This window comes from Tyto alba, unplaced genomic scaffold (genome assembly GCF_018691265.1).
Source record: "Tyto alba isolate M040663 unplaced genomic scaffold, T.alba_DEE_v4.0 Super-Scaffold_23, whole genome shotgun sequence".
Lineage (NCBI taxonomy): Eukaryota > Metazoa > Chordata > Aves > Strigiformes > Tytonidae > Tyto > Tyto alba.
Genome location: NW_024881297.1, coordinates 30169579 through 30195135, shown reverse-complemented (window position 1 = coordinate 30195135; position 25557 = coordinate 30169579). Strand labels below are relative to the sequence as shown.

The following is a 25557-nucleotide window of genomic DNA, read 5'->3' as shown; positions in this document are numbered from 1 at the left end:
CCTAAGCTTGCAGATGTGAATTGGCGCATGTGTGCCGGATCCTGTGGATGGGGGCCAAGCAGGGAGTCTGCCTTTGATTTCCAAAAAGCTATGCAAAGTCACACCTGGGAACCAGAGCACAAGCTGCAAATGTTTTAATTAAAGCAAAGAGAAAGGTTCGTGTTGCAGGCAGTCATTACCTTCCTAGCTCTTCTAGGAAAGCCTGTTGCTGCAGACAACGGTAATTAAGTGGAATATTACAAAGGATTCGGGAGAGTAAAGCAAATGATGGTTTAGGCACCAAAACAAGGAAAATCCTTGCAGAATCTCTCGGTCCCCCAGAGTTTCCTTGCTTGGCGCGTGTGGCTCGCAGGCGCTGTCCCCCTGAAGCTGCTCAGGGCTGCGGTGGGCTGTGTTTGCCCCCTCGGACAGAAGGGTTGCCTGCAGAGAGGCTGCTGCTTTGGGAGGCAGGGTTTGCTGCAGGGGGGTGGCGGGTGGGCTGGGGATGCAGAGCAAAGGGAGGGGGAGCGGGGCCCGCTGAGATGTGTGCAGGGGCTCAGCTGCCTGTCAGCACCACTGCTGGACTCGTAGTTGCATTTTTTTCAGCACAGGCTGGGAGAAAGACATTCAAAACTTTTAAGGTTAGTTAAGGTTAGCTTGTCATTAGCTGTATTAATTCCTCGTACTCGTGCTGTGTAATCCAGCATTCACACAGGTGAGTACAGAAATCGAGGTGACTCAGAGTTTATTTTTAACTTTCGCTAATTTTTGGCCTGTCTGTCTGCAGCATCCTCTGCGATAGGGACCGAGCAGTTGGGGTTTGTCCCGGGACTTCGGTCTTTGATTTTCTGGGTGAAGGGAGATTTGTTACTCCCATGTTTTGGTGCATCTGGGTTTCAGTGAGGTTTTGCTGTGGTTGTGAGCATCTCCTGTAAACCTGCTGGGCTGGCGTGTACTTGCTTGCTCTCTCCCATTTGCTGCGCTGAGTTACGTAAAGCCGGGATGTTGAGAGGTCAGGGAAGAGCCAAGCGTCTGACTCTTTGAAATGCAATAAGGTGTGAGTGCTTGTCTGAGGGTTTTTCCCCCTGTTTTCTTTTTTATTCTCCTTTTGTAATGACGGCTGACCAAAATACCTGTATTGGCTGGTGAGTTGCTCTGTTCCAGCTCACCGAAACCCATCCTCGATCTAGATCGTCCTGATAAAATCCTCCCCCCAGAACCCTGTATATGCGTGGGCTTGCTACATCTTTTTAAGAAAGCAAAAATTAAATGCTGGGGTTTTGCCTGAGCTAGCAGAGCTGTGCAAAACCCTCCCTTCCATGGAAGAAAGGCTTTTGGATTAACTCCAATCATATGTTAAGAAATGAACAGTGATTAATTTTTTTTTGCCACTTAATGGATAAACCCCCACCCTCCTCCTTCCTCCTTTTCTCTGATTCTTCAGTTTGCTTTGGGACAAATGATTTCAAGCTTTCCATTATAACTTTATCAGAATTTCAAAGCCTTTTCCCCAAAGTAAAGCAAAAGCCCCCTCCAGCTCACTCTGCTGAAGGTTGGGAATTTTTAATGCTACTGGTTCTGCTTTAGAATAAAAAGATGTAGGAACAAATAAATTACAATCCAGTTTTATTGGGCATACACCAAAAAGAGAGAAGAAGGAAAGCACAGTGTCATATCACTGTCATTGAAGTATAAAAAGCTGCAATTTTCTTTTTTAATAGCACTTTCATAAAAAAAAAAAAAAAAGAAGACATGGTGGAAGGCTAGAGGGGTAAATTCCATTGGAAAGGGGAAGGTAGATTTTGGGTACTGGTGTGCCTTCGGGCTCCTGCTCCCCATTGCCTCGATTCCCATGTGCTGGGCTGAAACCTGGTTGCACTTTTCAGTTTACCGAATGTCTTTCTTTTGTCAGAGAAACCCACACGTAGTGGAGGTGCTGAAATACCCCAGGAGCGGTGAGGACATGGCCCTTCAGGCAGTTTTTTCAGTGTAACTTTCTCTGTCTCAGACTTTCACCTTGACTGCTGTTACCACGACAGTGGGGAAAGTCAGTGAGACTTGGACTGTTGGAAGATTTTGGCATTTTTTTAAGCCATTCCAACAAAACCTAGCGTGAGGCAGGACAGCAATCCAATTTAACTGCAAACACCGATCTTGCTTTTGAAGAACTGTCTGCCTCAATTATTTAGAATGAAAAAATCCTATAATTTAGAAAACAAACCTTTTTCCATATGCTTTGGATCAATCACTGATGGCTTCTCTGACAAAATACACCCATGAGATTATGTGTAAGGTGCCACTATGGGCAAACTTTTACTCAAGAAGAGAAAGGACAGGAATGGAAGAGTAGTTTGGGCTTCCTTTTAGATAAGCTCATTGCAAGTTGAATCCACGTCCCTGTGGCTGGTACTTTTCAGATGGAGGTATCTCAGATTGCTTTCCTAAAATTACGGTCTGAACCACTGGCTAGGCTTGTGTGCCTGACTTCACACAGCTGCAGTGCTCAGCACATCTAGAAGAAACATGTTTTTTGAAGCTCAGCCGTGAATGGGAAAAGAGGGATTTTCCATCACATTCAAGTGACTCAGAAGTGGCTCCTAATGGGCTCTGTGCTCCCATCGTAAGGGATTTTAAGAGGGGCACCACACTTGCAAGCCACTGCCTGGGATCTTTCAGAAACCTCCTGGGGTGTTTCTACACAGCAGAAAAATAACCCCCATCTCTGATAAAGAGACTTGAAGGAGTGAGTTTAGTTCATCCCAGCAGCGAAGGCAAAACAGGCTGAACTGAAACCAAGTTCCCAGCCCAACCCTGGGCTTCTGTGGGCCAGCACTGAGCTAAAATCCCCAGTTATTGCATCTTCACTGCTACTTGAGCTGTCTGAGCTGATGGCTGTCAGCTAGCCACAATTACAAACAAGCCGCTCAGCCTCATTAAAAACAAAGAAACAAAAAAAAAACAATTCCCCATTCAGAAAATGACTCAGGCCTGTGTTTTCTTTTTAATCCTCTTTGAGGTACTTTGAGAGATCTGGTTAACGCGTGCTCTGCTTCTTTTCTTGAACTGTGATCCAAATGCTGAAGAAGTAAGGTGCAAGGAGCCGGGACAGGGGTGGGTGGCGGGGATGGTGGTGTGCAGGAGCGGTACAGGAGTAATGGAGCAGCAGGAGTAGTGGGTTTGGGGAGGGTCAGGTGTTGGGTCTACTCAGGCTGTGTAGCATTCTTCAGGCTTTGGCTTTTTATGCTTTTCTTGCTGGAGGAGGTTTTAGAGACAATTTTCACACCCGGGTTGGTGCCTTTTGCGCTTCCAGAGCTGAAATTCCCTCCGCCAGTGCTCAGACCGCTGCCGCCACCTCCTCCGTAGCCAAGACCGCTTGCAGTGCCGAGACCGCTGCCTCCTCCAAATCCGCCTCCAAGACCACCACCACCCCCAAGTCCAAGTCCTCCTCCGCTTCCAAAGCTGTAGCCTCCACCACCACCGCCGCCTCCTCCAAGACCAAAACCGCTTCCACCACCTCCTCCAAGACTGAAACCGCTTCCACCACCTCCTCCAAGACCAAAACCGCTTCCGCCGCCTCCTCCACTGAGGCTCAGTCCACCAAATCCTCCTCCTAACCCAGCTCCACCAGCCATGCCGGAGCTGGAGCTGATGACAGCTGCAAGAAAAAGCGACCAGAGGGTTGGACATCTGCTTGGCAGTCACCCAGTTCCAGAAAGCACCATCATCAGGACTTGAACCCAACTTCTGTCCCCTGTGCAAGCCACTGATGCTGGTGGAGGCCTCTGAACGTCTTATATTGGGCAAAACCTCCCTTTTCGCAAGGTTGCTCACAGCCTCTGCTCCCAGTGGGCCCAAAGCAAGATAAGTGCTGTGATACTTACAGTAGCTGATGGGGTTGAGTCCCTCTCCGCTCAACCTGTTGGAGGGCAGATAAAGCGGAGGTTAGAGCACAAGGAAGTTGACAAGCAGGAAGACCAACTGCTGGCGAGGGGCAAAGTGGTATTTGCTATTATTCCTGCAGCGATTTTGCTCCCACCTGCTCTCCTCGCCCTCCAGCAGCTTCCTGTAGGTCGCGATCTCGATGTCCAGGGCCAGCTTGACGTTCATGAGCTCCTGGTACTCGCGGAGCTGCCGGGCCATGTCAGCCTTGGCCTTCTGCAGGGCATCTTCCAGGTCAATTATCTTTGCCTTGGCATCTTTGAGGGCCAGCTCCCCACGCTCTTCGGAGTCTCCGATGGCTGTCTGCAGGGTGGCACACTGCAAGAGGAGTGATTTGGATTCCTAAATGCTGCTTGTCTTTTTGGGTAAGAGTCACCCAAGGAAGAAAACGATTCTGGTTGGGGTGTTAATGAAAAAATAACTGAGGTCATTCACCCATAGCTAACATTGCTGGAGTTGAAATGCCAGCCTAGCAAGAATGATTTAATACGTGTTACAGCATGGCACCCTTTTCAGGAGAGAATTCAGCATGTTTAATGAGGTACATCATATTCTGTGGCTGCTAAAGTACCCAAGCAGCAAAGCAGAGCTGTGGTGCTAAGGAACCACAGAACAAGGCTCCACAGGGTCCCTTTGCTCTACCTACCTGGTTCCTCATGTTCTCTATCTCTGACCGGATCCTCTGGATCAGCCGGTTGAGCTCAGAGATTTCCCCCTTTGTGTTGCGCAGGTCATCCCCATGCTTCCCAGCTGTGGCCTGCAGCTCCTCAAACTGAGGTTCAGAAGAAAGAGTCAACCATCTGAGATGTCCAGGTGGGCGAGATGTGGCTCAAACAGCCTCATATAGGGACAGCAGTAATTTTCCCCAGAAATGCATCCATGGCATCTATGGGTCTGTTCACCTTGGTTTGGTACCAAGCCTCCGCCTCGGCCCGACTCCTGTTAGCAATGTCTTCGTACTGAGCTTTGACTTCAGCTATGATGCTGCTCAGGTCCAGGTCCCGGTTGTTGTCCATTGACAGGATGACGGAGGTGTCGGACACTTGTGCGCTGAGCTGAGCCAGCTCCTGCGAGAAAGCACACAGGATCCCAGCAAGCTTCACTTACCTTTTCAAATGCCATGGATGATGGCAGTCACCGCCCAGGGGGTGACAACAAGACAGTGTCGTGGCTTAAGCCTGGTCATCAGCCATCAGAAATCAGGGGAAGAGGGTGCTTGTACCGCATCGTAGAGGGCTCGGAGGAAGCTGAGCTCATCGGTCAGGGCATCCACTTTGGCCTCCAGCTCCACCTTATTCATGTAAGCAGCATCCACATCCTGGAAAAAAACAACCACGGGAACATCTGCAGCACCTGGTACCTCTTCCTGGCCAAGAACTGGCCAAGCCTGGAGATGAGGCTGCCCCTTTTGCTGCTGCAGGGGTGCTGCCTGACTGGAGAAGCTGTGCCTGACACATCCCCCTGGAAAAGCACCGAGAGGACATCACCTGGACAAAAGAAGCGCTGTGGGTAACTTTGGTAGTGGATAAGGAGCAGGATGCGGGCCTTTTGGCCTTGGTACCTGGGGTCCCTGGCACTACTGACCATCTTTGTTTCTACATGCTCTGTTTTGCCCAGGCAAGCATGTGTGTATCTTGTGGGGCAGGAGTGGGACAAGAATACTTCCATCCTCCAAGGCCTTCCATTCCTTTCCCCCAAAGCTACAATCCAAATGGCAGCTTGTAAAGGATGAGGATGCAACTCCCTGAGATCTCCCATCCTTTAGGACATTCCCAGCCTGTGCAATGGTTACGATTAGCTCAGCGCCCATAACACCTCCCGTCTCACCCACCTTCTTCAGCACCACAAATTCATTCTCTGCTGCTGTGCGTCGGTTGATTTCCTCTTCATATCTGCAGGGATAAAGGGAAAGACATGCTGGATTCTACCTCCATGAGCAGAAAAGTTGTACAGGTAGGACTGCAAGGAGGTCTGGGCTGGGTATGACATTTCCAAATCAACCTCCTGGAAACTGCCCGACTCAAATTTGTGAGAAGCCCATTTCTTAAAGGGTTGAAATGACATTTTGACATAACGGATGGAACAAGGAGAGTAAAACTGGTTTAGATTATTTTCTTTTGCAAATGTTATCACAAGTTGTTGTGTCCTGGCTGAATCTGCATTTTCTGATTAGAGAAATGTCAAAGGACCACCTTTCTGCTGCTGTCAAGGAGGGCAGTGGTTCTACAAGGAGAGATACCTCACAGGAGTGGGACGTCAGAGAGGGGTTAGGTAGGTACTGTGGTGCAGACTAGTGCACAGACTGCAAATCCTTTTTTTCCCTTTCTTGTAGAAAGGTTGGTGAAGATCTCAGGCTAGGTGTTTGACTTTCAGAAAGCTAAATTTAAGTGAGATTATTTCTACTGCCTGATGCTAAACTGAACCATTTGCATCCCATTTCACCCCAGGGTGCCTGGATGTGCCGCTGACAGGCACTCACTTGTTCTTGAAGTCCTCAACGAGGTCTTGCATGTTCTTCAGCTCCCCGTCCATGCGTCCTCTCTCATTGAGCAGATTGGCCAGCTGCCGTTTCAAGTTGTTGATGTAAGCCTCAAAGAGTGGGTCCAAGTTGTTTTTGCCTGAGTTATTTTTTTGACCTTGGTCCTGCAGGAGGGTCCATTTGGTCTCAAGCACCTTGTTCTGCTGCTCCAGGAAGCGAACCTGAGCATTGGGAAGCAGAAGAGGCTTAGCAGAACATATCTGTGAGCATGCTGATGGCCAATAATCAGTAACCGGGACTGATGCACAGTACAGACCAAGGAAATCACAAACCGAGAGTATTAAATCCAGCTGTGAATATCCTCCAGATTATCTAGGGCTCTGTTAGCCCATCCAGTAGCTAAGCAAATCTGCCCTCAGTGGACAGTTCTCTTCAGAGACAATTTAATTTAGCGAGCCAATGAGCAATCATTAGAAAATGTGGGATCAGCTCCTTCATCACTTGCTTTCTTTAGCATCATTTGTTTTTTGTTTCTTTGTAAGAGATATTTATCTTCCCTCATTAAAGCTAAGATCTGAGTACTACAGGTTAAAAGACAAGTACTTAATTGCATTTCCTTTGGCTCATATATACTACATATTTACCCAAGCAAAAGCCAAGGAAGGACTTAAGTTGAGTCAATATAAAAAGGACTTTAGCTTGCAAGCAATAAAGCAATAAGGAACAAAATGTCTGCTGTGATTCCCCACAGAGAGAGCTGGGTTAAGCAGCTAGGTATGGATCTGAAACTGGCTTACTCCATTTGAACTAATATATCTTATTTCTCAGGCACAAAACCTGGATATAATCTTCTTATTACTAGCTTCTAGTCTAGTTTTCTGTCACATAACTATTTAGCAGAATGTTCTTTTTTGATTAATGAAGGCATGCAGGAAATATGCAATAGACTGTAAATCTATGAAGTTTTATTTTTGTAGCTACAAGCCTGTCTCACTCCCTCTCTATCATGATTCCACAGAATTTGATGAAGTCTCACCTTGTCAATGAAAGAGGCAAACTTGTTGTTGAGGGTCTTGATTTGCTCCTTCTCATCTTTTCGCACCTGATGGATGTTTGGATCTATCTCCAGGTTCAGCGGTGCCAGGAGACTTTGGTTGACAGTCACTTCTTGTATTGTGCTGACGCCAGGTGGGCCACCACCAAATCCCACTGGGCTTCTGCCACCACCGAGCCCTCCACTGAATCCTCCCAGCCCCCCTACCCCACCAAAGGCAAACCCACCACCACCTCCCTGTCCACCACCAAAGCCAGGCCCACCAGCACCTCCACCAAAGCCATATCCACCCCCTCCACCACCGAGACCAAGTCCAAGACCACCACCAGCTCCACCACCACCGAGTCCACAGCCACCACCGAGTCCACAGCCACCACCGCTGCCACCTCCCAGGCCAGAGCCACCACCAGCTCCACTCCCAAAAGCAGCTCGGAAGCTGCTTCCAACACCGATGGATATCCTCTTGCTGCCACCAAGGTTGTAGAGGCTCCTGCTGCCAAAACCGCAGCCGCCAGCGCCACCTCCTCCGATGAGCCTTCCAAAACCACCTCCACCTCCTCCAGATCGTGCCACAGACATCGAACTAAAGGCAGCCCTGTTGCTGCTTGGAATAATAGCCGAGACAGTGCTGTAAGATCTGCCCCCGCCTCCCCCTCTCACGCCGTAAGGTTGCCGGTTCATGGCAGCAGCAGGTAACAGCCCGGCACTGGTGAGAAGCAGCGAGTGCAGCGCTCTGGTGGAAGGGAGCGCGGGATGCCCTTTTTATCCCTCTGGGGATCTGGGCTTGGTTGCATGGAAGTCCAGTTATCAGTTTAGTGCCTTCATGGTTTTGACGTGCCAGGCAGCCAGCTGTCTTCTTGAAACTTGTTAAACACTGAGTGCACTCAAGCACACCTATTGGAGCCTGTGTGAATCTGCTCAGCTAGAAGAGTTATCTAAGTCCCTGATTTTTGGCAGGGAGAGCTCAGCCTTAGTGCAAAGCCTCTGTGTGCTCGCAGAGGTGTATTCTGTTATTTCCTATCTGTGAAGCAAAATAAAAGAAATGTTAAAGGGTGAAAAAAAGAGAAATAGTTACCCAGATACCCCTATGCTACTTATAAGATGCTGTAGATCAGTGTAGAGACTAGCGGAGAGTCCTCTGAATCAACTAGAGTGAAAGGCAGTGAGAATAAAATAGCTAAATCTGAACAAAAATATTTCATGGGGCTTCTTCACCTGAAGGGTGTGATGTTCATGAAGCCTGCCGTCTCTTTCAGGGTTCTAATTTATCCAGTCGGCCTGTTCACACGAGTTAGGCAGAGACCATCTCTTTGAGCTGACGAGCACACAGAGGTCGAAATCCATTATTTTCCTCTGAGACACTATATTTAAGTGTCACCTCAAATTTTGGCCATTTACTATTAGGTATTTAGTGTACAGCAGGTTTCCTAGGCTTCCTTTCTTGAGATATTGGCATCTGCAGAGGACAACTCCATCCCACCCAGAGGTTGCTGTTGCAATGTCTCCAGCCAGCCGATGACCTGGTCAATGCATTTTCATTTCAATCTAAAAAAACATTTCAATGAAAGAGACAGATTTTCTGAAAAACACTTTGCCCAGCGTTGTGGAATGGTATTATTTGCATGTTAATATTAAGATGCAATCAGTCTTGAGTTTCTAGCTCTTTACAGCTGTGATTTCTGTTAAAGACCTTTGAACCTTTCCATTCAAAATGTTGCCAAAAGCAAAGTTTTAACCAGCATGAAAAATACTCCCACAAATTCTCCTTATGTTACTTCCTGGAGTCCTTGGGAAAAAGAGCAAATTCAATAGGGTGTGGTGACATTTTCTGGCATCTCAGACTTTGTGGAACTGCAATGTTTAGAGTATTTTATTCTTCATATTTAAGGGCTCAGCTGTTTTTCAACATGTTGCTGTGCTGGTGGTATTGCCCATGCGGTGTGCATGACTGGAGCTTAAACATATTTGCAGGACAGGACTCTACATGCCCTTCAAGACACATTCATGTGCCCCAGTGCTACAAAACCATTAAATATGAGCTAAAATCCCACTGGCATCTCTGGAAGAAAAATGAAGCAGGTGCTTTGTGTTCTGCTGAATACAGAAGACCAAATATCTGATTACCCTTGGAGAAATTCTGCCAGGCAGGCTCAAACCGGGAGAGTTGGGCTGCTCAAATAGAATTTCCCACTGCAGTTTGAAATTCCTGGTTGGTACAGATTGGCTTGCTTCTCTTTGGAAAATGTTGGGCTGAATCTACTTGAGATCACAGAATCACAAAATCGCAGACTGGTTTGGGTTGGAAGGGCCCTGAAAGCCCCCCCAGTGCCCCCCCCTGCCCCGGGCAGGGCCCCCTTCCCCCAGCCCAGGGGGATCCCAGCCCCGTCCAACCTGGCCTTGAACCCTTCCAGGGAGGGGGCAGCCACAGCTGCTCTGGGCACCCTGGGCCAGCGCCTCCCCCCCCGCACAGGGAAGGATTTCTGCCTTATATATAACCTAAACCTACTCTCTTTCAGCTTAAAACCGTCCCCCCTGGTCCCACCCCCACCCCCTGACCCAGAGTCCCCCCCCACCTCTCCTGCCCCCCCTTTAAGCCCTGGGAGGCCGCTCTCAGGGTCCCCCCGGAGCCTTCTCTTCTCCAGGCTGAACCCCCCCAACTCTCTCAGCCCGGCCCCCCAGGGGAGCTGCTCCAGCCCCCCCAGCATCTCCGTGGCCTCCTCTGGCCCCGCTCGAGCAGCTCCGTGTCCTTCTGCTGTTGGGGGCCCCCGAGCTGGCCCCAGCACTGCAGGGGGGTCTCCCCAGAGCGGAGCAGAGGGGGACAATCCCCCCCCTGGCCCCGCTGCCCCCCCTGCTCTGGCTGCAGCCCAGGGCACGGGGCTGGCTCAGGGGCAGTTTTCCCCCCACTCGTCCCCCCCCGGGCACGGGGCTGGCTCAGGGGCAGTTTTCCCCCCACTCGTCCCCCCCCGGGCACGGGGCTGCCTCACGGGCAGTTTTCCCCCCCCCCAGCCCCCCCAGCCCCTCTCCTCGGGGCTGCTCTCCATCCCCTCCTCGAGGGCCCAGCCTGGGTTTGTGCTGGGATCGCCCCGACCCGCGGGCAGGCCCTTGCCCTTGGCCGTGTTGAACCCCAGGAGGTTCCCACAGCCCCCCCTCTCCAGCCTGCCCAGGTCCCTCGGGATGGCATCCCTGCCCCCCCGCGTGTCCCCCACCGCACAGCTCGGGGGGCAGCGGGGAGCGGGCGGCGGGTGCACTCGAGCCACTGTCTGTGTCACCGACAAAGATGTTCAACCAATTCCTTACCCACCGGGCGCTCTGCCCATCAAATCCACGGTGTCACTTGAAATTCATGAACATTATTGCCTTAATTATTTGCATAAAATTCAAAGCCCGGGTGCGATGGGAAAATGAGATTGTCTTCATGCTTTCTTGACCCCAGTAAAGGCAGATTGTCCTGAAGCTGACAAACGGGTTCGGATCAGATATTAGAGCTCAATGAATATAATGGGATTAAAGGTGGGGCTGCCAACAAGAAAGAGGGAATTGTCATTTTAAGGTCCCACACTCTTCTTCCTTCAGCCCACTGTCCACAAGGTATGCAAGTGATGAGAAGGCTGGGTGAAAAAGGCAGTGGGCTGGTTTATTGTGTGGAGGAGCTGAGGTTTGTGGGCTCCATACCCAGAGGCAGATGCAGCTTTTTGCATCTGTCAGTTTGGATCAACTCTACTAGACTCTGTTGATCTACCAAAGGGCATGTCCAGAGTGACACCAAGCAGGATTTGCAATCCAAACTGCCCCAAAAACATGCTTCTGGCCTTTTTTCTCTCAAGAATAGCCTGATCTACATGAACATTTTCAAGCAAGCAGTAGAAAACATGGGTTTTGCAATACTCTGGGGTTGAGAAGGGCAGGGATGATTAAAGGTATTCTCCAGAAATGCAAGAGCTGCTGGGCTGCTTTGGTACCCTGGGGAGCAGGCTGGATTTTGCTGTGCAGTTATTGTTTTGCAGGGAGGTGATCAACATAAATTATGAGCTGTTCGGGCACTGGAAGCTTCTTGTTTGGGTGTTTCTGCTTGTTATTTACATACAAATGAGATGAAGTCCAAGTCCTCTGCACTGAGACCGAGAAGACGAAGATAACCATTTCAGAAAGCATCCTCTTAAGGTGGGTGGGTTTTGCCTTCTCAGCACGAGCGGATCCATCTGGCTTTCACTACTCCCCCCACCCAGCCCAGAGAGTGTTGCTCAGGTATGTCATTTATTAAAAATAATTAGTGATCTGCTACCTGCTGATCACGCCCAATAAACCATCTGGCTTTCCATCCGAAAAGCACCACAGACATGGGGCACCTGACTCCACCATGCTCGGCACAGCCTGTGGTGGGAGGGAAGCAGAGGCAGGTGCTCATCCAGTGGTGGGTTCACCACATCGTGCTGGCGTGGACAGACCGAGCCTGGCAGGACGGCTGAACTCACCCTCCAGCCACGGCGAGGTTGGGGCAGACAAGCCGAGAGTCGGCAGTAAAGTCTAGGGAGCGGAGTGGAATGCCGGGGAATAAATTACAGCACCCGGTCCTCCGTGTACCTTTCATGGGGTAAATCAAGCTGCCCACACCCTGTGCTGCTTCCAGACGGGGTGAGGAGAGACACATTTGTCCAGAGGGAAATTCAGAGTGAAGTTGTCTCGGGGATTTTCGGCTGCACCCAGGCGAGCCGTGGGAGTGAAGAAGCTGGCAGGGCGGGCTGGTTTTCCTGGCGCCCAGCTGTGCATCCAGCTGTGACGAGTGCCACCGTGGCAAAGCCCTTCCCAGCCACCTTGTAGAGACCTTCCAGTGGGTCACCGTCCCTTGGAAACTGGGGGCCCTCACAGAGAAAAGGGGGGGGACGACTTGATCTCACCCAAACCCCGGGCTCCTGAAATGACGGGAGAGGGTTTTCCGCTCCCTGCACAGGATGTTGGAGGGGAACATCCAGGCACACCTACGGGCTCTTCTTTTTGTGTAAGTTTCTCTGTTTTAGGGAAGGTGGGGAGTTTGAGGAAGAAAAGCCCTTTTGGGAAGGTACACTTTTCTCTTGCTTTCTTTTAAAATTAGCCCACTCTTGTGAGAGGGTTCCAGGGGTGGGGTGTGGGATTATTTTCTTTTTGTTGCTACCTGGGCTGGTTCTCACTGATTTCTTTAAACAAGGGCCTGGCTGCTTTTTTTGTTCTGCCTCCAGAGATCCCAGACAGTGTGAGAGATCCCAAGTGAGCTGCACATCCCACGAGCGGTTAAATATCCTGGTTTACACTGCATTTCCAGACTTCCTTGTGGCCACACTAATCTCTGGATGGAATAAAGGTATGCAAAAGTGCATCAGGAAGGAGAGCAGACAAAGTCTCAAAAAAATTTTGTTAAAACTCCACTTCTTGTGAGCTACCAACCCCGCCCATTTGGAGATTCTTGTTTGAGAAAATATATATGCTTTTGTAATATCAGGGAGGGAAATAAAACCCATGAAGCAAAGCATGAATTATGCATGTAATTTATTGAGGGTACAGCTGAAAGTTTGGAGTAAGCGAAGGGTAATCAACTCTGTTCACTTACACATTAAAAGCATCAAATCTGTCTATCTAGTACACACACAGGAAAAACAACGCATGCATTTAACTACAGAAATATAAGGTGCTCATCGGTATGTAATTAACATCTGCTCTACCAAACCTGATGTAGCAACTTGGACCAATTTACATAAGCATTACCAACCCTCTCATAAGCAGGAAAAATTGGATTTTCTGGTGTCATTAAAGAAGTTAAATAATAGCTGCAGCTTGATCTCAGACAATTAAAATGTAGCTTCTCTTTCTGAATTTGGGATGACCAATTTTTTCACCTTTTTGCAATAGCTTCATCAGGGAAAGAAAAACCCTGCTGAAAAGGGGTCAAGCGGAGAAGACAGATTTAAGAGCCGAGATGATGTGCGGAGATGGGTACGGACTCTCTGAAATGAAACTCTCACCTGGCTGAGACCGTGGGGGCAGGTTTCCCTCAAGAAGGACACGCAAGAGAAGGCGGGGTTTGATCATGCAAAGAGTTTTTGGCAGAGCAACTAGCCTAGTTGTGTGGGCACGGGCAGCGCATGGTTGTGTGATCCCTATAGCTGTCAGAAGGAAGGGGAATACTGTTTCATTGCAGAAATGCTGACTATTTTAAAATATGACGGGTCGCTACCCTCCGGTCTCTACCGGGTTGTTCTGACCACGCGCACAGCTGTGCTGTACCTGTTCCCGGTGCCGCAGACCCCTGCCCCGGGAATGATGACGGCTCCCGGGCTGCACTGCTCCACGCCAGCGCACACGACGTTGCCCAGGTTGCCCATGCCAGCCGCGCACTGCACCCCCTCCGCGCCCGAGAGGACTTCTCGCCCCATGCAGCTGACCGCGCTCCTCGCCCCAAACCCACCCCCCACCCTGGGGAGGCAATCTACACTCCGGGTGCTAAAGCCGGCGCCGCTGACACCGAAGGAGGAGACCACCCCTAACCCCGCGCCAGCCCCTCCTGTCTTGACGGCGCATTTGCCTCCGATTCCAGATAGGGACCGGCACTCCCCGACGGTGCCACCGCCGCTGACCACAGCTGTGGGAGAAAAACAGGCTCAGTCACTCCCAGGGCAGCTAAAACCCAGCTTATAAGGAAACTTATAAGCTTAAAAGACTTGTAAGGAAATTAAGGGAATGCTTCATTAGCTTACCCACGCTCACAGGGTTGCCGGTGCATATCCTGGTAAGAAAATAAATGTCTCAGAGATGTATTTAGGGAAATATTCCTCAAATACACAGGCAAATAGAGCTGTGGCCTAGCCATTGCCTCCTTAGAAACCCTGCAGGTTCTTCAGCTTTTCTGTGCACCCAGGTGCGGGATGCTGGTCCAGATTTCCCACTGAAGCACTGCGGGGTTGGGTCCCCAGATCCCAGAGACACCTCAATATCCCGTCCTCTTTTTGTACTGCATGCAGGGGATCTGACTGCAGCAGGCTTGGCGTGCTGTGATCCAGCTGCCCTGGGAGGATGAGGAGGAAACAGGAGCAATGTTCCCCTCTGCATCCATGGGGAGAAAAAGGGACGGTACTGCCCTCTGCACCCGTGGGGAGCTGCCTCCACCCAGCACTTCTCACTGCCTCTCTCCTCCTGTTGAGCCTTGCCAGCTATCATTACAAGGTGCAGCCAGGGATGCTCCTACCTGCTCTCTTCTCCTTCCAGCAGCGTCCTGTAAGTGGCAATCTCAATGTCCAGGGCCAGCTTGACGTTCAGCAGCTCCTGGTAGTCTCTCAGCAAGCATGCCATCTTGTCCTTGGCTTGCTGCAGTGCCGTCTGCAGGTCGATCAGCTTCTGCCGGGCATCTTTGAGGGCGCAGTCGCCCCGCTGCTCAGCGTCGCAGATGGCTGTCTGCAGAGCTGCAATCTGCGGACAGTAAAGGGGAAGAGGGTGGCCAGTGGTGATATGGAGGCATCTCCACAGGGCTGCTCATGTACCCCCTTGCTTCTCAGCTTGGAACTGCTGGACACATGTGACGGCCAAGCTATTTGGGATGAAGGGGAGGGGACCGGTTGGCTGCACCCCGGTGGGAAGCATGCAGTAAAGCCTGGCTTCTGCTTATGTGCTAAATGAGGAATAAATCTGCTTCTTTGTGTATCAACAGCAGATGAGAAGCTACAAATATAGGCTTGAGCTGGGGTGGGGATGTTCTTTGCAGCTCAGCATGGTGGGTGCTGGTGAGGACAAAGCCCTTTGCTAGAAAAGTTGCACAGGCGCGCTGCCCGTGCAGCATTCGACCCTTTGTCCTACCTGTTTCTTCACATTATCCGACTCGCACTGCAGCTTCTGGATCATCCGGTTCAGCTCAGCTATCTCGCTCTGGTTGTTCCTCAGGTCGTCGCAGAACTTGCCCCTGCTGCTGTGGAGTTCCTCCAGCTATTGCACGGGAAGAGGTTGACGTTAATGCGCCCAAATCACCCCTTCCAGGGAAGGTGGCGACTCTCCGGAGCCGAACTGACATTGGTGCTCTGGGGGAAGCACCCAGACATGACCTCAGCCCAGACAAGGCAACAGTCCCAAATAGGTCCTGAGCCTTGGCCCTTTGGGAGGGGGATGGTGCTCCTGCTGGGTGTGCACAGAGGAGACCTCTCTGAAGCAACACTGTGATCTGCTGTGTTCCATTTTTACAGAAAAGTCTCAAACCACAGTTTTAAGCGGGGCAGGGAGGGGGTTGGCGTGGCTTTCTTTATCAAATTACAGTGCATGCACACCGTGGGGTGGGTTTAAGTTGCGTGATGGAGGACAGGAATGGTCCTCAGAGTTTTGTTGGCCAACGGATTTCATTGCTATTTGTGCTGGTGTTGTGAATACTCACTCTGGTTTGGTAGAAAGCCTCTACTTCAGCCTTGCTCTTCTGGGCAATCTCCTCATAGCAGCATTCAACGCTCTTGATGATACCCTCCATGTCCAGGTCCCGGCTGTTGTCCATTTGCACGATGACAGAGGTGTCACACAGCTGGCAATCCAGCTGAGCTCTCTCCTGCAAGACCCATCACGTGTCAGTGCCCTTCCCTCAACCAGCCCAGGCCAGGCCTGCAGGTTCCCCTGGCAAAGGGGGGGGTCTGGTGAGAAGGTGGAGGGTTGGGGGAGGTTCTCCCATTAGCGCCCAACTAGGGCATGGGGTTCTCCAGAAGCGTAACTGGTTTCCAGCAAGATCTGGCAGCTGGGACCTGTTTTGGTGGCACAATATGGGATTGCTGCATGCGATTCCCCAAGGAAGGGTGGGGAGTCCTGGTTGGGCAACTTGTTTTGTTGCAACTCAGTGTTTCTGGCTGCATCAGCAGTTTGCTGGGCTGTGAATCCCCCAGGGTAAGTGCTTTGGGTCCCATGGCCTACAGGCTGCTGGGAGGAGTTTGGCTGGAGAAGGTGCAAATACAAAGTGTCCCCTGTGTGTGTTGTTAAAAACTTGCAATATTTTAGGCAGAAGTGTTACTTTCACCAAAATATTTTGACTAATACAGCTTAAAAAGTGAAGTGCTAAAAATATTTAGGTTTTGAAGAGTGAGATGTTTCAGTGGTTCCCAGGGATGGCTTGGATTAGAATTTGAGGGACTTTTTCATGAAAAATATCCTCCCCATCACAGCCACTGATATAGGAGGTGACCAAGAACACCCTTTGCCTTCACAAAGTGTGTGTAATAGTGTTGTCACCAAATACATATAAAGAGATATAGGTTTGGGGGGATGCAATTTCAAGATTTTCAGAAAAGAGCTCAGGGGGGAAGCAGATGATGCAAAGTCCCTGGGGCAACAGACAGGGAGCCAGGAGCTCTTACCTCGGCGTAGATGCACTTCAGGAACTCCAGCTGCTGCCGAAGGAGGCCCACTCTCACCTCCAGCTCCTCCTTGGTCAGGTAGAGACAGTCCACATCCTGGAGACGCATCACATATTCAGTGAAAAGTGGTGAAGAAACACAGACTGTGGCAAAGCCCATGTTTTCCGTTTGGTTTGGAGGAAACCTCACTATTTCCAGCCCTTAAGAATATCTGGGTTTGCGCTGTATGTGCTTACAACCTGATAGGGGTTCTCCAAATTCTTTGGGTTGCCTCTGTTTTGGGGCTGCTGGGTGAGGACCCAGGCAGTGTCACAGTGCCAGAACTCCCCGTTTCTCCCCCTGCCCCCCCCCCCTGGTTTTGCCCACACGCCTGCCACTCGCAGCTGGTCTCGCCGGCGCTGTCACTGCCGTGACTCACCTTCTTGAGCACCACAAACTCATTCTCCGCAGCCGTGCGCTTGTTGATCTCATCTTCATATCTGCGGGAGGAAAGGAGAGGGATGGGATGCTGAGCCCCGAGGGTCCCATCCCCACACCCAGGTGGCTAATGCAGAACGTGGGAAGCATGATTAAAACCAGAGCCTGTCCCTATTCGCTTTGTACCTCCTTTTTGATTTTTCCTTTGTTTCTATGTCTTTCTTCCCTGTTGTGCTTTGTTCAGCAGTTTTAAATAGTCCACACGGTCAATACTGGTGGCTGGAGTGAGATGGCAGTAAATCAGGTCAAACCACTAGAAATGCAAAATCCTGAACCTCAACTGAAGGCTTGGGTTACTGTTTCTAGCCCTGCTGCTTTGTGTGATGTTTTTGTGAAGCACTGAGGACTCTGCTCTGAGTGTTTATGGGGAGACTGTGGCCAAAATGCCCCAAGGGAGATTACAAGCTTGAGCAACCTTTGAAACTCCCAGGTGCAATGGGAAGGAAAGCCAGTGCATAATGACCAAGTAATTGGGACCTAGAAGAACTTTCACAAGCTGATTCTATGCTTCTGTGAGTCTGACCTCCTTGGTGGTGGCTCAGCAAGAAAAAACATCTAAGATGCTTAATTGTAAGATCTCTGAAGAAAGGATGAGTCTTTTATTCTGTGCTGTATACCACCAACCACCAAGTGCCCTGGTTTGTGGCTTAGTGGAGCACATGGGAAGCTATTAAGGAATATCTGCAGCTTAGATTAGAAAAATAATTCCCACATTCCCTCTGGGAAGAGAGAATGAACCCCAATGGAGACGATGTGGATAAAGTGTGGGATGGAGACAAATAGGCTGAGGGTTTTGTGGGAGCCGATGGCACCGGGGACATGAGATTTGGGGGAGCCACAGGCACGGATGATGTGGGAGATTTGATATGGCAAACCACGGTGGTGTGCGGGAGCATTAGGGAGGGGAAAAGTGGTTCCCTGTCCCTCTCCCTAAGGAAACACTGGTTGAAGAGCTCTCCCAGTCCATCACCAGCATCTGAGATGCAGCAGTGAGGCCCCAGTACAGGAAACCAGCCCAGTACTGGTGTTCTCTGCCCTGCTCCCCTCCCTGTGCCCCAGTTTTTGGACCCATCCAGTGCGATTGTGTTGGCTTCATGCTCAGAAACACCACTCAGGCCAGCGGACACCTTGGGCTGCAGCTTCTCTCGGCGTACTACTTACTTGCACTTGTACTCTTGAACCAGGTCCCTGAGGCACCGCTCTTCATTTTCCAGCCTCTCTCGCTCCCCCAGCACACACTCCAGCTGCTTCCTCAGGTTGCAGATGAAGTTCTCAAAAACGGGCTCCAGGTTTCTCCTGGAAGCTGGGAGGACATACTGCTGCAGCAGCTCCCACTTGGTGGTCAGCACCTTGTTCTGCTGCTCCAGCAGCCGGACCTGGAGAAGCAAGAGATGCAAGAGTCATGTCGTCCCAGGCAAAGGTGCTTTGGGTTTCTCCACTTCCAAAAGGAAAAAAGTGAAAATGAAATCAGAAATGCAAATAGTTAAGTGCTGATTTCTCAGCAGCCTGAGCGAGACCAGCATCTTCTCTGAGTTAAACCTGGTCCCGCCCAGGACTCGTATCACAGGCTGAACAACACCGGTTGTGTTTGCTCTGTATTGAGGCCAATCATCTGTTTGATCAAAGCTCAGTTCAACCAAACACCACCTCTTTCCCTGGAACAACTTGCTGATGGAGGATCCACTGCCTCCCCTGATGGGCTGAGTACGTAATGAGTCTTTCGTGGCACTAAAAGCTCCATCCAGGATCTCATTTGAATGTATCTGATTTAAACTCTAACCACGGGTATTTATCATGCCTTTCACTTCTAGATTAAAGAGCTCTCTAGTACCTGAGAACCTTTATGCATCATGAATAAGTCATTTTTCCAAATGGGAGGAAGCGGAGTTGCTCCTCTTTCGTGGGTTTGGTTTTTCCAGCTGCAGAACAACTCACAAGGAAAATCAAGATCAGACAGAGCAAAGGTTTCTCTGTCGTTTGAAAATTCATTTCCTATAACACATCTCTAAACAGTAATGAAAACCCTCAGGCTTAGCTAAGAAAAAAATGATAAACTGCATCTGTTTAGGAAATAACCAAACCATTTCATTCACGGAGTGGAGGGACAGAGAAGTTAGAATTGTTCATCTCATTCCAGTTAGACATCTATCTTCCTACAGCTCCTTGATGAAGCACACAAACAAACGCAAAGTCCTTTGAAGTTTATAGAGGTGTGATAGCAATGACAGAATATACATTTGCAATAAAACTTACTTTGCCTTTTTATATTTCCATGTCTCCAGCCCTTCTCTCACAGGTTTTGATTTACTGTATCCCTGGAGCTGCTCCTGATTTAGCTATTTAGCAGATTGGTGCTCATCAAAAACCAAAATACCACTGCGGTTGCCTCGGTGCAAGGCTTAAATCCAAACAGTCTCCAGGTCAGGACCACCACAGTCTATCGGAAATGTTTACAATAGGGTGCCAGGAGAAACTACCGACGCTGTCTCTCTAGAGACAATCCATCCCTCAGAGCCTAGAGAAATGAGGAGGGAAGCGGACTCTCACCTTGTCGATGAAGCAGGCGAACTGGTTGTTGAGGTTCTTGATCTGCTCTTTCTCATGGGTCCGCACTTGGCACTCCTCGGGGTCGACCCCCACACAGAGGGGCTTGAGGAGCTCCGGGTGGATGCTGACGCCCCGAATCCCTTCAGATCTACCTCCGCCGAGGCTGATGCCCATGCCACCGCCGTAGCCTCCGATCGCCACGCCGTCCCCAAGACCTCGGTAGCTGCCCAGGCCCCCGTAGCTTCCGCAGTTACCAAACCCCACGACTGTGCCCACGCCAAAGCGGCCTCCGCCGTAAGCCACGCCGCAACGTCCAACGCTGGCACCGCCATAGACCCCGCTGCGGCAGCTCCCACCAAAGGAAATCCTTTGCCCTCTCCCCAGGTCGCAGACGCTCCGGCTGCTGAAGCCACCGATTCCACATCTCCGTCCCACGGGCTGGCAGACGGAGGCCGAGCTGCTGTTGCCCCTGCCGAGGCCACAGACGGCGGATGCGGAGGAAAAGCCCCGTCTTCCCAGGAGAGAGCTGGAGGTGTAGCACTGTCGACTCATGGTGTCTGGGGGAGACGGGAGGCGAAGCGGTAACGGCAAGGCAGAAGAGCAAGAGAGGAGCAGGGAGTGAAAGAAGGAGATCTCCTTTAGCTCCTCTGAGGCAGAGCCCTTCTCCTTATATACATTTCAGGAGGTGCCTGAGATGCAAAAATTTAATTTATCCACTGGGTTTGGTCTGCCTGGCAGCAAGGAATGGCTTCCAACATTTTAAACCCACAGCAAACACTTCTATCTCATACAAAATAATGTGGAAATTAAAATAAACTGCTTTGCTTGCAAGCTTCAGTTTCAGGACTTATATTTTACTTAATTAATCTGCTTCCTTATTGTGTAATTATAGTTTAGCAAAATAATTCAAGGGGTTTTTATTCATGGCTTGTTTACGGTTCGGTTTCACCACAGCGTTTAATTATGTTTCAGGACCTCCTGCAAAATGTCGTGGCGATGCCGCCTCTTCCAGGGTCCCTCGCCAGCTCAGGGCTGGCTCTTGAGCAATGACCGGTGGCGATAGGGGAGCAGGGAGGCGTATCTGCCAAAGCACAGCACCGACGCTCTCGGGAGCGTTCTCGTAAGCATTCGTTTCTTCCTCGTGGGTATGGCTCATAAGCGATTCGGTTGCAGCCGCGTTTGCCGGCTCGCGTGCTGATAAGCGAAGCAGGATGGGGTTGGTGGTTTCCGTATCGATAGAGCGTGAACTGCACGAGGTGGTGCCGAGGATGAGTTCTGTCCTGGGGTGGATGCTCTGGCAAACCGAGGGTTCTCATGCACATGAAGTCAAGGCACTGCTCCGGCTGGGCGTCATGTGCCCCTTGCTTCATGTGCCCCTCAGAAGGTATGGGATTGAAGATAAGGCATTTCAGGGAAACCCTTAGCTGCAGACAGAGATTTACTGCTGAATTATGTGCCTAGGGAAGGTGATCATGGTGTTTAGTATCTGGGTGTGATGTGACTGTTGCACACAGCGAATTCACGCAAGCGATAGCTGGAGATGCAACAAAGAAGTGAAGCGAAGTGTTACAAACAGGTTGAGAAATGTTAGACAGAGTGAACTTTTTTCCTCGTAGTCCTGTGACACACCTATTTGACATTAAATTATTCTAGTAATATCTGTTAATGAGAAGGCACTGTACCATCTTAATTAAAATTCTTTAAAAGATTTTTGAATTTGCTTGGAAACAAATAAAGTTCCTTTTTTGCCTTAACAAAGGGGTCTAATGACAGAATCACAGGTGGCTGCATAGCTTGCCCTAAGAAGTCTCTGCATCTTTGCTGGGGCAAAATTAACTGGTTCTGGGAGGATTCCTAGTCAGTGCTATTGTAAACTTGAAATGGGTTGTCTTGAATTAAATATAATGCAAAAGAACTAGGATGATTTAGAATATGTGTGGAGTCTCTCTAGGTAAGGTTATTCCTATTTTTTTACAGGTCTCATAATGGGTTGAAATGAAGTATAAAATACTATGTGCAATTATAATCATGCAATAGTTCCGTTGTAGCTGCATTGGTCTGAGTGTATTAGGATACACATCTTGCAATGAGATGTACTTTCATTTGTGAGATTGGGCTAGTTGGAGAAAGCAGATGAGCTTTTGGCCACTGCGTCCTTCATGTCGTTCTGCCCAAGGTAATCCAAGCACCAGGACCTCTTGAAAGGGGGAAATATTTTGGAAATTTATTTTATTTTGTGTGATTTTACTTTATTTTGTGTTGGTGCAAGCATCGTAGAGGACAGTTGGGTGTGTGGTCTGAAGCCTTGCCTGGCAATAGGGCATCCGTGAATGGGCTGAAGCATCACTTAGCCTTTAGATAGTTTCCACACATGACTTTCATGAACTCTTTTAGGTGGGCATAACCATGGGCAAGGTGAAAACCAGGGAGAAGCCAGGCTGTCAGATTACTGGCGCAAGTGGCTGTAGTCCTGCTTTCTGTATGCCTCAGCCCCGCGCGCTGGCTTGCTGCAGCTGCGGTGCGGCCGAGATGAGGCATCAGGGCTGGTGACCAGGAGCAGCCGCTGCCCAGCAGGAGCACCGAGGCTCCAGCTCCTTTTCATGGCACGAAAGACACAGCCCTTCATCCTTGAGGGCAGGTGACTTGCCGGTTTTTCCAGCTGTGAGAAATGTGGAGCTGGTCCGGACCGGGTCCCTGCTACGCTCCGTATCTCTGCCTGGCCACCCACTGTAGGGTGCCTTGTGCCGCGTGGATGATGCACCGTTTAAGGGCTGCAGACCCTCCAAGCCCCCAGTCTTGTTGGAAAGCAGGGAAAATGCCCCTTGTGGGACCATCCACATTCCTCCACCAGCTGCAAGCCCTGAGATCCCTTCTCACGTATGACGTGCTGCGAGGCTGTTTCCCTGCGGATCGAAAGCAACAAACCTGCACTTCAACCTCTGGCTCCTCCTTGCAGCCCTAAGAAGTGGCTTCTCCCATGTGCCCAGCCTTGCACATCAGAGGGAGACAGTTCAGGGCAGCGCTTGTGGTTTCCATCTGCTGAGCTTCCACAAAGCCAGTTCACAGTCACATGGTGGAAGCCCTGAGCACTGGTTACATCAGCCTGAAAGGAGGAAGCGCTCGGATGTGATTTGGTCTTCTGAAGAGGATAGAAATCGCTTTTATTTCATCGGCCACACTCCTGCACGGCACCAGCTCAAGCAGAGCAAATGCCTTCTTCATAGAGACCTTCTTCGTGTCTCTATGCTTTGTCCTGGCTGACTGCAGGTCAGACAGTGTTTGAAGAGCTGTCGAAAGGGATTAACCTTTCTCTTTACAAGGAAGAGACGAAACCGCTGTTTTCAGGCTGATGGGATTCAGCAAAGCTTTAATGCAGCAGCATACACTCAGATTTACTGGGGAAACCCCCGAGGTCCTTGGACCTAAATATGCCTTGAACTGTGGTGTCTTCCATGAGATTTATGCCTTTGAGATTTACATGTACCCAGATGCGGTAGGATAAATTAATTCTGCTTAAGCACCTTACTAAATTGGGACTTGTTAAGGCATCCATGCAGACAGGGAGACCCTAGGGGCGTTTCCAACCTCCTGTTATGATTCCAGCTGTAACAACCCAGCCGTCTGAGTCTGATTTCTCCCAGTGAGAAAACCGTTTTCTAAGACCCTCTCGTGAGAAAATTGAGTTGGCAGGGCTTGGCCGTGCTGGTGCTCTCCCTCCCTCCCTACAGGCTGGGCAGTTTTTGTGGCTCCTTGTGAAAGGGACCGCGAAGTCACCATTAAAATGGCTAATGAGGCCCCTGGGACATCTCCCTCTGGTTTCACGGGTCCAGCCCTCCAAAGGTGGCTGTTCCCAGTCTCTTAACTGCAGCTTGATTCTGCTCCCACATCAAAGCAGATGGTGGATTTGTGGGGACCGGGGTAGAGATGATGGTCTGGGCTCCTTCCATCGCCACTGGGCACCTTGATTTCCTCCCAGTAACCTTGCTCCACAGTAACTGTTCACCCTTAGCCTGGCTTGTCCCTGGCCATTTACGATGCTTTGGGGCAAAAAGATGGGCAAGATAATTCCTGAGGTTCCTTCCAGGCTGTTCCTGGAGCATCGGTGGTCACTGATCATATGCACCATCTGCATCTTCAGTGCTGCCAGATGAGAACTTGCCAAAACCTTTACCCTCTTGCAGTCTTTCTGGTGGACAGTAATAAACTGTGGGTGACCGATGTCGGTCATGTCATCAGTACTGATGAGAAGAAGTTGGGGTATCATGGCAGTAAGCTAAGCAGAAGGAAGTGTGGCTCCCAGAGGTGATGTCTCATGCAAGGAACACGGAGAGCCATCTACTAGCCAGAGCTGGATGTCCGCCCTGCCTGGGTCCACTGTGGTGCACGGGCCACGCTTGGTGCCCTGACAGCGAATCCAGGTGCTTCATTCAGGGATATTTTGTCATATTCTGGGCAGTTCTTTATTTGTGTGATGGAAAACCCAGGTGCTGGATCCACCAGATCTACATGGACCTTTCAGACAGAGCTGCTGTGACTTCTGGATGTTTGGCTACAGAAGGCGGGGTGCCAGCAGCAGCACAAGGCAGCCTGTTTGGACTTTTTAAATCTCCATCTCCATGGTGTTACCAGGTGACCTCAGCCAAGAAATTCTCCTTCATAGTTCTTATTTACCATCTTATTTTGCAAGAGACAAATGGGTTTCGTACCAAACACCACAGGTGTCCACCCCCTTCCTTCGTAACGTTCCTCTTTTGCACAGGAATTTGTAAGGCACTTTTGCATCATCTGACCAACTTTGTGCTAACACTCGGGGCAAGACGGACTAGTAGGGCTCTGAGTAATGGGGTGGAATTGGTACGTCAGTGTCATGATGAAAGCACAACAGCTGGGACTAAGCACCGGGAATTGCAACTGCAGAGGGAGAGCGGCCGCATGCCAAGGGCATGAGGTTTGCACTGAAAGTGGTTTTCTGAGGAAAGGTGGGCAATCCTTGTAAAAATCAGCCATAAGAACCACATCAGGTTTTGAGGCTGGAAATACTGCTGCACTGTTTCACAGGACAATTGTCTCTTCTCTTCTATGATACAGACTTTTTTAAACCAGAAGGCATGTTCCTTCATGCACTGAGCCAACCAGAGACTCCAGAGATGCCCTCCAGCAGCCGAGTGAAAAGGGGAGAGTGTGGGAGGAGGGAAATTCAGCCACTGAATTTCAACTAGTTCCCATTGATATGTCTGTAAATCTATGTGTGTGAGTGTGAGTATTTATAATAATGACCATAGAAAGTAGCTGTTCAGTGTGTGTGGTTAATGTAATAGAGTTAATTTTGCAAAGTTATAAACAGGTTTCTTAAAAAAAAAAAGGAAGAGGAGATGATGCACAAGTATTGTGTGCAGTTTATTGGCAGCAGAGCAGAGAACAGAGTTTTTATCAGCAATACAATCTATGCGTGACGTTGAATTAAAAAGCATCACTCTGCAGAAAGGGACAAGGAGAGCTGTTCAGTAGAGAGCAAACCCTGTTACTGGCCTTGTAAAAATGTCTTGGCAGGTGGGATAACGTAAAAGAATAAAAATACTTCTAGTGTGGGAGTCCTCTTACCCAAATTCAGCTACCTAAAACTAGTCACCTAGTTGAATCTAGAGGCATGGGCTCCATGAACAGTCAATGAGAGAACGTGGTATCATCAAGCAAAAGATTGTTTTCTAAAGTCACCATCGCAGAACCTGGAGACAAGC

General features: G+C 49.9%; 2 protein-coding genes across 2 annotated transcripts; both read right to left on the bottom strand.

The window, feature by feature from the left end:
* Positions 1-2961: 2961 nt before the first annotated feature.
* LOC104365551 (keratin, type II cytoskeletal 5) lies at positions 2962-8132 on the bottom strand. The gene is made up of 9 exons (XM_042796290.1): positions 7434-8132; positions 6398-6618; positions 5750-5810; positions 5141-5236; positions 4821-4985; positions 4565-4690; positions 4016-4236; positions 3861-3895; positions 2962-3634 (listed from the first exon to the last, which is right to left on the bottom strand). Exons 1-9 carry the CDS (start codon positions 8130-8132, stop codon positions 3180-3182), a joined length of 2079 nt encoding a protein of 692 aa, XP_042652224.1. The 3' UTR covers positions 2962-3179.
* Positions 8133-12954: 4822 nt separating this feature from the next.
* LOC104366445 (keratin, type II cytoskeletal 4-like) lies at positions 12955-20503 on the bottom strand. Its single transcript, XM_032997475.2, has 9 exons — positions 19820-20503; positions 18434-18648; positions 17214-17274; positions 16796-16891; positions 15835-15999; positions 15270-15395; positions 14665-14885; positions 14177-14205; positions 12955-14061 (listed from the first exon to the last, which is right to left on the bottom strand). Exons 1-9 carry the CDS (start codon positions 20369-20371, stop codon positions 13667-13669), a joined length of 1860 nt encoding a protein of 619 aa, XP_032853366.1. The 5' UTR covers positions 20372-20503; the 3' UTR covers positions 12955-13666.
* Between the last annotated feature and the right edge of the window lie 5054 nt (positions 20504-25557).

Coding starts and splice junctions, on each gene's coding strand:
- LOC104365551 (XM_042796290.1), bottom strand. CDS start 8,132: ATGAACCGGCAACCTTACGGCGTGAGAGGGGGAGGCGGGGGCAGATCT. Junction 5,811..6,397: donor GTTGAGGACTTCAAGAACAA/GTGAGTGCCTGT, acceptor TTATCCCTGCAG/ATATGAAGAGGAAATCAACC. Junction 4,237..4,564: donor TAGAGAACATGAGGAACCAG/GTAGGTAGAGCA, acceptor CTCCTCTTGCAG/TGTGCCACCCTGCAGACAGC.
- LOC104366445 (XM_032997475.2), bottom strand. CDS start 20,371: ATGAGTCGACAGTGCTACACCTCCAGCTCTCTCCTGGGAAGACGGGGC. Junction 16,892..17,213: donor AGTTTGTGGTGCTCAAGAAG/GTGAGTCACGGC, acceptor ATGCGTCTCCAG/GATGTGGACTGTCTCTACCT. Junction 14,062..14,176: donor CGGCAACCCTGTGAGCGTGG/GTAAGCTAATGA, acceptor TTTCTCCCACAG/CTGTGGTCAGCGGCGGTGGC.